This window comes from Haematobia irritans, chromosome 4, assembly GCF_050003625.1.
Source record: "Haematobia irritans isolate KBUSLIRL chromosome 4, ASM5000362v1, whole genome shotgun sequence".
Taxonomy (NCBI): Eukaryota; Metazoa; Arthropoda; class Insecta; order Diptera; family Muscidae; genus Haematobia; species Haematobia irritans.
The window spans coordinates 216,349,159-216,361,495 of NC_134400.1; the positions used below are offsets into that span (position 1 = coordinate 216,349,159).

General features: G+C 32.9%; 1 protein-coding gene across 1 annotated transcript in view; it reads left to right on the forward strand.

Annotated features, from left to right (window-relative positions):
* The window catches only part of LOC142236145 (uncharacterized), a 31,506-nt gene extending 20,336 nt beyond the window's left edge, over positions 1-11,170 (forward strand). Inside the window, exons 2-3 of the mRNA XM_075307404.1 lie at positions 10,614-10,750; positions 10,820-11,170. Of these exons, the coding sequence (XP_075163519.1) occupies positions 10,614-10,750; positions 10,820-11,035 (353 nt within the window). The 3' untranslated portion in view covers positions 11,036-11,170. The remainder of the gene's footprint in view (positions 1-10,613; positions 10,751-10,819) is intronic.
* The last annotated feature ends 1,167 nt before the right edge of the window (positions 11,171-12,337 follow it).

A 12,337-nucleotide genomic window follows, 5' to 3' on the forward strand; every position in this document is an offset into this window, starting at 1 on the left:
TCAATCAAATTAACTAAGCATTGGTAGAATGTCAATTCTACCCTCTGTGCAAAATTTCACGAAGATCGGTAGTAAACTTTGGCCTCTGTGGTCATATGAGGCTAAATCGGACGAAAGATATATATGGGAGCTATATCTAAATCTTCAAGAAAATACCGTTCAAGAAAATGATAAACGCGCTAACTATGACCAAATCGGGGATAAATATATATGGCAGCTATATATAAATCTGAACCGATTTGTTCCAAAACCAACCAAAACCAGAATTTAATTCTAAGCCGATCGGTATACTAAAAGATGGGTCTATGACCACTATTTCTTGGCGTTACATACAAATGCACAAACTTATTATACCCTGTACCACGGTAGTGGTGAAGGGTATAATTATTAGAGTAAAGAAAACTTTCTCCAAACATAATAATTCCATGAACTAAAATAAAGTTAAATTGGCTTTAGTGAAATAGAGAGTTCACTTTTTTTTTGAGTGTATGGAAATAACATTTCCCGCCCAAATAGCAAAAAATTAAATAATCTCCCGCCCAAAAAGCAAAAAATTAAATAAATAGCACCATAAAAAATTGGCTACACTCAAAAAAAAGTATACTTATTTTAGCGACCTATCTGGCTTTAAATCTAGGATCAATAAAATTAAAATTGAGATATAGATCTCATTTAACTAATTTTCATTCGTCAGTTTTAAAATCCAAATTATAACGGATATTTCAAAGTAAAAACTAATACTTCAAAGTAAAAACTTAATTCCAAAAAAATGTAAACCAAAGGTGCTAAATCCAAAATTTAAACCAAAGGTGCTAAATCAACAAGTATTAGCCTATATTTGTAGTGTTTTTATCTTAAATCTAAAGTTTCAATACTTCAGTTAGTTTTAGGACAATTTCTTTAAATCAAAAATGTGTTTCATTACTTTAAGGAAAATTTGTCTTAGTTCAAAGACATGCGCAAATTTACAAAATGTATGTCCTAAATTTAATGCAGTTTTTTTTAAGATTATAAACTTTATTTTAACTAAAATTTCATTATATTAAAGAAATTATCCTTAATATTCTGTAAATTGCACATCCTAAAATGTAAGTTGCGTAATCTTTAATCTACAGTATTCAATAATAAAGCAATCGTGCTGAAATTTCGCACAAACTCGTCTTTTGTCTGCAGGCAGGTCAAGTTCGAAGATGGGCTATATCGGTCCATGTTTTGATATAGTCCCCATATAAATCGACCTCCCGATTTGGGGTCTTGGGCATATAAAAACCTTAGTTTCTATCCAATTTGCCTGAAATTGGAAATCTAGAGGTATTTTAGCACCATAAAGAGGTGTGCCAAAAATGGTGACTATCGGTTGATGTTTAGGTATAGCCCCCATATAGACCGATTTCCCGATTTTACTTCTGGGGCTTCTAGAATCCGTAGTTATTATCCAATTTGATTGAAATTTGTAATTTAGAGGTATTTTAGGACCATAAAGTGGTGTGCTAAAAATAGTGAGTATCGGTCTAGGTTTTGGTATATCCCCCATACAGACCGATCTAACGATTTGGGGTTTTGGGCTTATAGAATCCTTAGTTTTTATCCAATTTGCCTGAAATTGGAAATCTAGGGGTATTTTAGAACAATAAAGAGGTGCGCTAAAAATGATGAGTATGGGACCATGTTTTTATATAGCCCCCATATAGACCGATTTCCAGATTTTATTCTCGGGCTTATAGAAACCGTAGTTTTTATCCAACTTGCCTCAAATTTTTTGTTTTATTTTAGGACCATAAAAAGGTATGCCGAAAATGGTGAGTATAGGTCTATGTTTTGATGTAGCCATCAGATAGACCGATCTCCCGATATTACTTTTTGGGGTTCTAGAAACCGTAATTGTTGTCCACTTTGCCTGAAATCGAAAATCTGGAGATTTTTAGGAATACAAATAGGTGTGCAAGAAATTATTTTATTTTTTAGGCTTCTAGAATCCGTAGTCGTTATCCACTTTGCCTGAAATGAATCTACAGGTATTTTAGAACCTTAAATATGAGAGCCGAAAATGGCGTTTTACTTCTTGGGCTTTTAGAAACCAAAGTTTTTTATCAAATTTGCATTAAATTTTAAATCTAGAAGTATTTTAGGAACATAAAGAGGTGTGCCGAAAATGGTGAATATCGGTCCATGGGCACTGATAATGAAAATTGCTTGAAACTGAATTATAGTTTCCAGATTTTACTTCTGGTAATCATTTAAAAAATGGGGGGTAAAAATTTACAGATGTTAGATTTTAAATCAAGGCGTTATTTCATTTTCTTGCACACTTGCACACGATGTTTATGATTCCTCTAAAACTCAAACAAATATGGTTCTTATAAATCCACAATCTGATCTAGTCTTCATAGGTAAAATCTTTGAATTTATCTTCGGGAGGTGTACTGGTTGAACTGATCTGCTTGTCACCAAATCCCCCTGAAATTTTCACAGGAAACTATAATATTTGATTCATGGTGGTGGGTATTTAAAATTCGGCCCGGCCGAACTTACTGCTTTATATACTTGTTTCTACCAGTGCAGGACAAATTTCTTTAAAAGCAGAATTTTAATTGAAATAAAGTTTATGTTAATGTTTTTTTTTAATTTAGAACTCGAATATTTGAAATTTGCGTCCCTCTGTTGAACCTCTATAGATCCAATATAAATTTATGTGTACTGTATTCAAGTGACGTACAGTGTTAACTTTATAAAACATGTATGTATGTTGTGTGTTTATATTTGAACTAACATCTACATACATATACATACCTAGGTATATTTATAAATATTTTCTTATTTATTTTGCATGATGTTCATGGCTTTGTTGTTACTTATGTTATGTATGTTTCTCCAGAGTTAGTCACACAAAGAATAAGCAAACCCTAAGGCCATTATTTTATTGTTCCATCTCTTCCTCAATAGGTACTTTTGTACCCTACAAATGAATAGGTATTAATAGAATAAATCCAGCGATGACATTTTCAATTAAATGGTAAAGATAATGAGCTTAATCCGATCCATCCACCACACTGTTAGAAAAATATGTTTTTCATATGTTCCGATATAAACAAAATGTGTTTCGGGCACAATTTTTAAAAATAAAAATAATATGTGTGAATGTAAACATATATAAATTTACAAATTTCGAGTAAACATATATATGTTGTGATACTTTATTCAGAGAGCGACAGAGAGAGATGGACTGCTTAGTATAGAGAAAGAAATAGAGATGGAAACCGGGAGGGTTGATTAAAAAGTATCAACATAACACAGCGAGAGAATGAAATGAGAGCAATTTCTGTGAAACCGATTGTATGTTGTTTCGGAAAACTGTTTCATGATAAGGCCAAACATTTAATATGCTTAAGTCTAAATATTATTTAATTTGAATGTTAGAAGGAGTATTCGGAATAAAGATAATACACATTCGGAACCAAGAGAATAGACATTTGAAAAAAACCGACATATTTGTATTACAGAAAAAGATGCGAAGAACTAAAAAATTTCGTGGAAGTGAAAATTATGTGAGGGAATGAACACAATCTTCTTTGGGGAATTCTTCCAAGCATATGCTATTTTTGGACTCAAAATGCTTCCAAACATATAATATGCTCACAGAAAACAAACATATTAATGTTTCGGCGGTATCCAATAATATATGTGCTTCCTGCAAAATATGTTTGGAACATATGTTAGAGAAGCGATTTTTTTGAGGGTGCAGTGTCAACCCTTATGTGCACCTATAGGGTCATATTTGTCACTTTTCCCAAGGGATAATATGTTTTACTAGAATATCATTGTGCAACTAAATGCCATTTTTTGCAACCGATAAAGATTAGGGATACATAGAAAAAAATATTTTTGGTTTCAATCATAATCTGAATTGATCCAATTAAATGTTAATCGAAACTGCTTCAATCACTGACATAATACTATCGATCACCGACGCCAATTCAAAGAACTATTGCCCCAATTAAAAAATTTATTTATTTTATTTATCAGTTATATTTTGTGATTAGTTTTAATTTTGATCAAAAACTTAATAAAATGAATTAATTGTTTAGTTTAATATTATTGTAAAATAAAACTAATTTAATTGGAAAAAATATATGTAATATTTTTTCTGTATAGGGTCCGTACCATAAAGAATAAATGTTCGCCAGAGCTCTAAATAAAAAATGAAAAAATAAATATGACAGCGATTATATTTTCATCCAATCTTTTCAAACTTTGGAGGAAAAAGGTTTAAACATTGATTGTATACAATTACATCTCTTAAAATTAATTGATTCAAAAAAGTAACCGTAGAAAAAAACTGCTTTTCGTATTAAAAATATGAACAGTTTTCTCCATTGGCATATCGGCCTAAAAGTATGCAACAAATTTCATGGAGCCGGAGTCGGAGTCGGAGTCTTGGAGTCGGAGTCTGGAGATTTTGCTGGAGTCGGAGTCGTAAAAATTTTGCTCGACTCCGACTCCGGCTAAATCAAATTTTTTTAAAACACTTCACATTTTTGTAACTAAGCAAGTTTTTACGCAAATTAGTTTCCAATGCGTTATTCATTCGATCAATGTACAGCATGATTGTAAATGAAAATCAACTTCCAATGGCGGCTATCTCTTTATGCTTCCTAGAATGTTAGACTAGCAGATGGGCTGGATCGATCCATTTTGATGCCCATATCAATTTATTTGAAATATTTCGAACAATCGAAATTATTTTTTTTATATTTTATTTTAAGGAATATTGACAGAAAATTTTTTCAAAGTTGTTTTTTATAGAAAATCTTGTCAAAATGTTATTTCTATAAAAAGTTTTGTCAAAATTTTATTTCTATAGCAAATTTTGTAAAAATTTTATTTCTACAAAATTTATTCAAAATTTTATTACTATAGAAATATTTTTTTTTTCTATAGAAAATTTAGTCAAAATTTTATTTCTATTGAAAATTGAGTCAAAATTTTGTTTCTATAGAATATTTTGCAAAATTTTATTTCTATTGATAATTTTATTTCTATAAAAATTTAAGTCAAAATTGTATTTTTATAGACAATTTTGCCAAAATTTTATAGTAATAGATTTTTTTATTAGAAAATTTGATGAAATTTTTATTTCTATAGAAAATTTTGCTAAAATTTTATAGTAATAGATTTTTTTATTAGAAAATTTGGTAAAAATTTTATTTCTATAGAAAATTTAGTAAAAATTTTGTTTTTGTAGAATATTTTGAAGAATTATATTTACTACACAAAAATTTTTCTAAAATTGTATTTTTATTGATAATTTTTTCAAAATTTTTTATCTCTAAAAACAAAAATTTCAAATTTTATTTCTATAGCAAATTTTCTCAAAATTTTTTTTCTTACTGATACTCACTTCTATAAAAAATGTATTCAAAATTTTACTACTATAGAAATATTTTTTTCTATATAAAATTTAGTCAAAATTTTATTTCTATAGAAAATTTAGTCAAAATTTTGTTTCTATAGAATATTTTGCAAAATTTTATTTCTATAGAAAATTTTTCAAAATTTTGTTTGCCACACAATTTTTTTTTTAATTATATTTCTATTGATAATTTTTTCAAACTTTTATTTCTATAAAAAATTTTGCCAAATTTTATTTCTATAAAAATTTTATTCAAAAATTTATTTCTATATATTTGGTCAAAATTTGATTTCTATAGAAAATTTTGCCAAAATTTTATTTCTATAGAAAATTTAGTCAAAATTATGTTTCTGTAGAAATAAAATTTTGCAAAATTTTATTTACTAGACAAAAATTTTTCCAAAATTGTATGCTCACTGATACTCACTGCTAAGTCGAAAACTTGTAGAAATGACTCAAATTTTAAAATTTTTAATGAATGAAAAATAAATGCATTTTTGCGAAATTGTCTAAACAATTATAAATATTTCCCAAATATTGCCCGAGATTTTGTAGAAGTCTGATTTGCGATTTGATCAAAATGTAGATCTAAATACAAAGTTGTGCAGAGTATTTTATAATCGGCCCGCCCGACTTTAGACTTACCTTGCATTTTTATTTTTTGTTAAAATTGTGTTACGTCCCATAACGTTAGATTTAAATTTTAAGTACATAGGTTTTGTAGAAGTATATACAATTTTGTCTAAATCGATTCAGATTCAAATTCATGCATATGGGAATATAAACCTTTATATGTTATAGCTCGCAACAAATTTAAAGGATTTGAGATAGTATAAATAATTTTGGTCCACAAATACATATACTGTTGGTATCTTCTCATATTATGATGGGTATTTATATCATTATTTTATTTATTAAACATTGCCCTAAATTTTAAATATAGAGTTCAATTGGCATCTAATGTGAAATTAAGACCTTTTTTGCACACATAAATACGATACTTTATATCGATCCACTTACGGTACCCCCACAATAGAACTACAAATTAGTGGTATTAATAGGAGATTTAGTTATATTACCCGGAGTCGACTCCGGAGTCGGAGTCGAGCTGATGAAAAATACTGGAGTCGGAGTCGAGCAATATTGGCTCGACTCCACAGCCCTGGTCGCTAGTATTAAATGCATATTATTTTTATATAGTACCAACCTTCAAATGATTCGTGTCAAAATTTGACGTCTGTAAGTCAATTAGTTTGTGAGATACAGCGTCTTTTGTGACTTTTGTTATTGTGAAAAAATGGGAAAAAGGAATTTCATGTTTTGATAAAATACTGTTTTCTGAAGGGGAAAAATACGGTGGCAGCAAAAACTTGGCTTGATAATGAGTTTCCGGACTCTATCCCAGGGAAATCAACAATAATAGATTGGTATGCAAAATTCAAGGGTGATGAAATCACCACGGAGGACGGTGAACGCAGTGGACGCCCGAAAGAGGTGGTTACCGACGAAAACATAAAAAAATCCACAAAATGATTTTGAATGACCGTAAAATGAAGCTGATCGAGATAGCAGAGGCCTTAAAGATATCAAAGGAACGTGTTGGTCATATAATTTGGTCAATATTTGGATATGCGGAAGCTCTGTGCAAAATGGGTGCCGCGCAAGTTCAAATTTGACCAAAAACAACAACGTGTTGATGATTCTGAGCGGTGTTTGCAGCTGTTAACTCGTAATACACCCGAGTTTTTCCGTCGATATGTGACAATGGATGAAACTTGGCTCCATCACTACACTCCTGAGTCCAATCGACAGTCGGCTGAGTGGATAGCGACCGGCCTCTGTTTTTTGGGATGCGCATGGAATAATTTTTATCGATTATCTTGAGAAGGGAAAAACCATCAACAGTGACTATTATATGGCGTTATTGGAACGTTTTAAGGTCGAAATCGCGGCAAAACGGCCCCATAGGAAGAAGAAAAAAGTGTTGTTCCACCAAGACAACGCACCGTGCCACAAGTCATTGAGAACGATGGCAAATTTCATGAATTGGGCTTCGAATTGCTTCCCCACCCACCGTATTGTTGAGATCTGGCCCCAAGCGACTTTTTCTTGTTCTCAGACCTCAAAAGGATGCTGGCAGGAAAAAAATTTGGCTGCAATGAAAAGGTGATCGACGAAACTGAGGCCTATTTTGAGGCAAAACCGAAGGAGTACTACCAAAATGGTATCAAAAAATTGGAAGGTCGTTATAATCGTTGTATCGCTCTTGAAGAGAACTATGTTGAATAATAAAAACGAATTTTGACAAAAAATGTGTTTTTCTTTGTTAGACCGGGGACTTATCAGCCAACCTTTTAAATATACAAAAAAAAACTTTCCTCCTCTTTATCCCACGACATTTATTTGGTAGCCCAAGAGCTAATTTTCAATTTACTCTGCTTGCCTAAGAAATGTTTCTACTATTGTGAAATTATTTGTAGGACACGAATCAAAGTGATATTCCCTCTTCTGTGTACATCCCTGATTTGGAAATTATATCCCATACATATAGAATAGAATTCATATAGGGCCAACAATGCCTACATAATAATCGATCACCCAATTTTATTTCTTTATTATTTAGAACAAAATTTTGATTCATAAATACACATAGTGACCGAACTCAAGCAGTTAGAAGACGATTTCCATAAGATACAAATTTTATACCCATAACAAATTCTGATGAGGGCTTGTATTGGATGATATTTTGACACCCATCTCCTAATATTGTGCTTTGAACTCTTCATATTATTGTAAGTCGAAACAGGCATAACAAAAATGACATATTTTAAAAATTATTACGGATTTTCTGTAGCAGTGCGTAATCCTTTATTTTATTTTTTTTTTTTAAATACTTATCAAACATTTATGGGGGATTTATGAAGGAAATTTTAATTTAAGTTGGACAATTTTTGGGACAAAATTTGTCATATTTTTAAAAATTATTACGGATTTTCTACAGCAGTGCCTAATGCTTTATTATTTCTTTTTTTTTTTTGTTTTCAAAATAGTTATCAAAAATGTATGTATGGGGGGTTTTTGAGGGAAATTTTAATTTAAGTTGGGGATTTTTGGTGTCTCAAAAGCGTCTCAATTTGGGAACAAGAGCCAGGAAAATACTGGCAACACTGTTTGCAATAGAGAAACAGATCTGTCTCGACGAACGGACATGCAAGTGTTTGTTTTTTCTATAAAGACCCAATTCATAGGGTACAAATAGAGTCATCATAATCCTATCAATTTTTATACCCTCCACCATAGGATGGGGGTATATTAACTTTGTCATTCCGTTTGTAACACATCGAAATATTGCTCTAAGACCCCATGAAGTATATATATTCTGGGTCGTGGTGAAATTCTGAGTCGATCTGAGCATGTCCGTCCGTCTGTTGAAATCACGCTAACTTCCGAACGATACAAGCTATCGACTTGAAACTTGGCACAAGTAGTTGTTATTGATGTAGGTCGGACGGTATTGCAAATGGGCCATATCGGTCCACTTTTACGTATAGCCACCATATAAACGGACCCCCAAATTTGGCTTGCGAGGCCTCTAAGAGAAGCAAATTTCATCCGATCCGGCTGAAATTTCGAACATGGTGTTAGTATATGGTCTCTAACAACCATGCAAAAATTGGTCCATATCGGTCCATAATTATATATAGCCCCCATATAAACCGATCCCCCGATTTGGCTTGCGGAGCCTCTAAGAGAAGCAAATTTCATCTGATCCGGCTGAAATTTGGTACATGGCGTTAGTATATGGTCTCTAACAACCATGCAAAAATTGGTTCACATCGGTCAATAATTATATATAGCCCCCATATAAACCGATCTACCGATTTGGCTTGCGGAGCCTCTAAGAGAAGCAAATTTCATCCGATCCGGCTGAAATTTGGTACATGGTGTTAGTATATGGTTTCTAACAACCATGCAAAAATTGGTTTATATTGGTCCATAATTATATATAGCCCCCATATAAACCGATCCCCCGATTTGGCTTGCGGAGCCTCTAAGAGAAGCAAATTTCATCTGATCCGGCTGAAATTTGGTACATGGCGTTAGTATATGGTCTCTAACAACCATGCAAAAATTGGTTCACATCGGTCAATAATTATATATAGCCCCCATATAAACCGATCTACCGATTTGGCTTGCAAGGCCTCTAAGAGAAGCAAATTTCATCCGATCCGGCTGAAATTTGGTACATGGTGTTAGTATATGGTTTCTAACAACCATGCAAAAATTGGTTTATATTGGTCCATAATTATATATAGCCCCCATATAAACCTGACCTCCGGAGCACCTTGGAAGAGCAAAATTCTTCCCATTCGGTTGAAATTTGGTACGTGATGTTAGTATAGGGTATCCAACAACCATGCAGGAATTGGTTCCTATCAGTCCATAATAATAGCTCCCATATAAACCGATCCCCAGATTTGACCTCCGGTGCCTTTTGAAGGAGCAAAATTCATCCGATCTGGTTGAAATTTGGTACGTGGTGGTGGTATATGATATTTGAGTCTTTAGTCTTTCGTAGAAGTTTCTACGCAATCCATGGTGGAGGGTACATAAGATTCGGCCTGGCCGAACTTACGGCCGTGTATACTTGTTTTTGTTTATATTTTTGTTGATAACAACAACAAAAAGGGGAAAAAAGAACAGTGGATTTATTTGCGTTATTTTGTCCCCCCACCTTATTCCTACTTCGATACGAATCAAAATATCTTAATTATTATTTATTTAACAAATTCGAATGAAATGCCATTGTGACTTCATGTGTATTTTACCAGAATGTTGTACTGGCGTTTGTTTGCTTAAGCTCTTCTATAAATAACCATTCATACTGACGTATTATTTGTCTGTCTTCAGGAAATAACAAAAAGCTGATGCATTAATAGCAACAACCCCAATAGATGTCATTAATAACTGATGAATCAATCAGCGAATTCTAAACGGCAAACGGGGTAAATTGAAATACATCATACCCACAAAAAATACGACAACATGGGTATTATTAAAAATATGTATGAAAGAGCCAAGTGGGATTTTGGGATTACACATCAAGGAATGCATAGATTCACATTAACGGAATACTTTCACTTAATTTTTAATTGAAATTGCTTCAATAACGGAAATTCACATTCATATTCATTTTTTTCAGCTGCTCCATATCAGGAACTTCCACCTAGAGCCGGCCATGTTCCTGTTTATATCAGAGTTGGTGATACTCCTCTATCAGAGGTCAATCCAAAATTGGTAGAAGCTTTTCATGAAGAAGAAACACCAAAATTAGAAGAGGTACAGTAGCCATAATATAAAATAAAAAAATCATATTCTTAACTTCATTAATGATAACAATCACCATAGGATAAAACCCCTGAAGTGTTAGTACCCGATACCAATGAAGAAGAAAGCCAACCAAAAGAAGATGAGAAGACAAACGAAGAACCCATCAAAGATGACATCATGAAAACTGATGAAGTGGCTAAGGTAGACGAAGTCACCGCATCAGATATCGCAGAATTTGATCCCATCAAAATGGAGAATGAAGATGACAGCGACAACGAACAAATTAATGAATAATTAGTAATAGCTACCTAGTTTCTTAAGTGTGTGATTCAATAATATTTATAAATATTTAAAAAGCTCTTTATTTAACCTAAAATTTCTTGGCAAAGAAAAGTAAAAGAATTTTTGCAAATAAAAAACAAAAACAACCGTTTTGTGATTAATTTCTTACAATAGCTAGTAAACAAATTCACCCATAGAGAAAATTAAAACAAAAAAAGAACTTTTAAAAGTAATTAAAAATTATTTTTTCCTTTACTCGAATTTATCACTTTAAGCAGAACCATTAGAAATTCCATTAATTTGTTCAAAGTTATTTTTGGTATTTTTTTTTTTTGTGTTAGCTAGGGATGCCATTACTGACAAATTAAAAATGAGGAATTTTTGAGAATTTCTACAGATAAATTTTAACATACTGCTCAATCGAAGTATTGTCCATCGCTAGTCACTGGTCATATTCCCATTTTTGTGGATAGCGAAAAACGGCTCAATCCGCGAATCAGGCCAATTTTTCACGTCCTCATGAGAACGAAAATGCTGATCAGCCTGATCATTTGCTTTAGCTTGAAACAAGTGGTAATCTGATGGAGCAATGTCTGGGATATACGAAGGGTGGGCTAGGACTTCCCATTTGATTGTTTCCAAATTAGTTTTTATACCCTCCACCATAGGATGGGGTTATATTAACTTTGTCATTCCGTTTGTAACACATCGAAATATTGCTTTAAGACCCCATAAAGTATATATATTCTGGGTCGTGGTGAAATTCTGAGTCGATCTGAGCATGTCCGTCCACCGTGGTGCAATGGTTAGCATGCCCGCCTTGCATACACAAGGTCGTGGGTTCGATTCCTGCTTCGACCGGACACCAAAAAGCTTTTCAGCGGTGGATTATCCCACCTCAGTAATGCTGGTGACATTTCTGAGGGTTTCAAAGCTTCTCTAAGTGGTTTCACTGCAATGTGGAACGCCGTTCGGACTGGGCTACAAAAAGGAGGTCCCTTGTCATTGAGCTTAACATGGAATCGGGCAGCACGCAGTGATAAGAGAGAAGTTCACCAATGTGGTATCACAATGGACTGAATAGTCTAAGTGAGCCTGACACATCGGGCTGCCACCTAACCTTACATAACCTATCCATGTCCGTCCGTCCGTCTGTTGAAATCACGCTAACTTCCGAACGAAACAAGCTATCGACTTGAAACTTGGCACAAGTAGGTATTGATGTAGGTCGGATGGTATTGCAAATGGGGCATATCGGTCCACTTTTACGTATAGCCCCCATATAAACGGACCCCCAAATTTGTCTTGCGATTG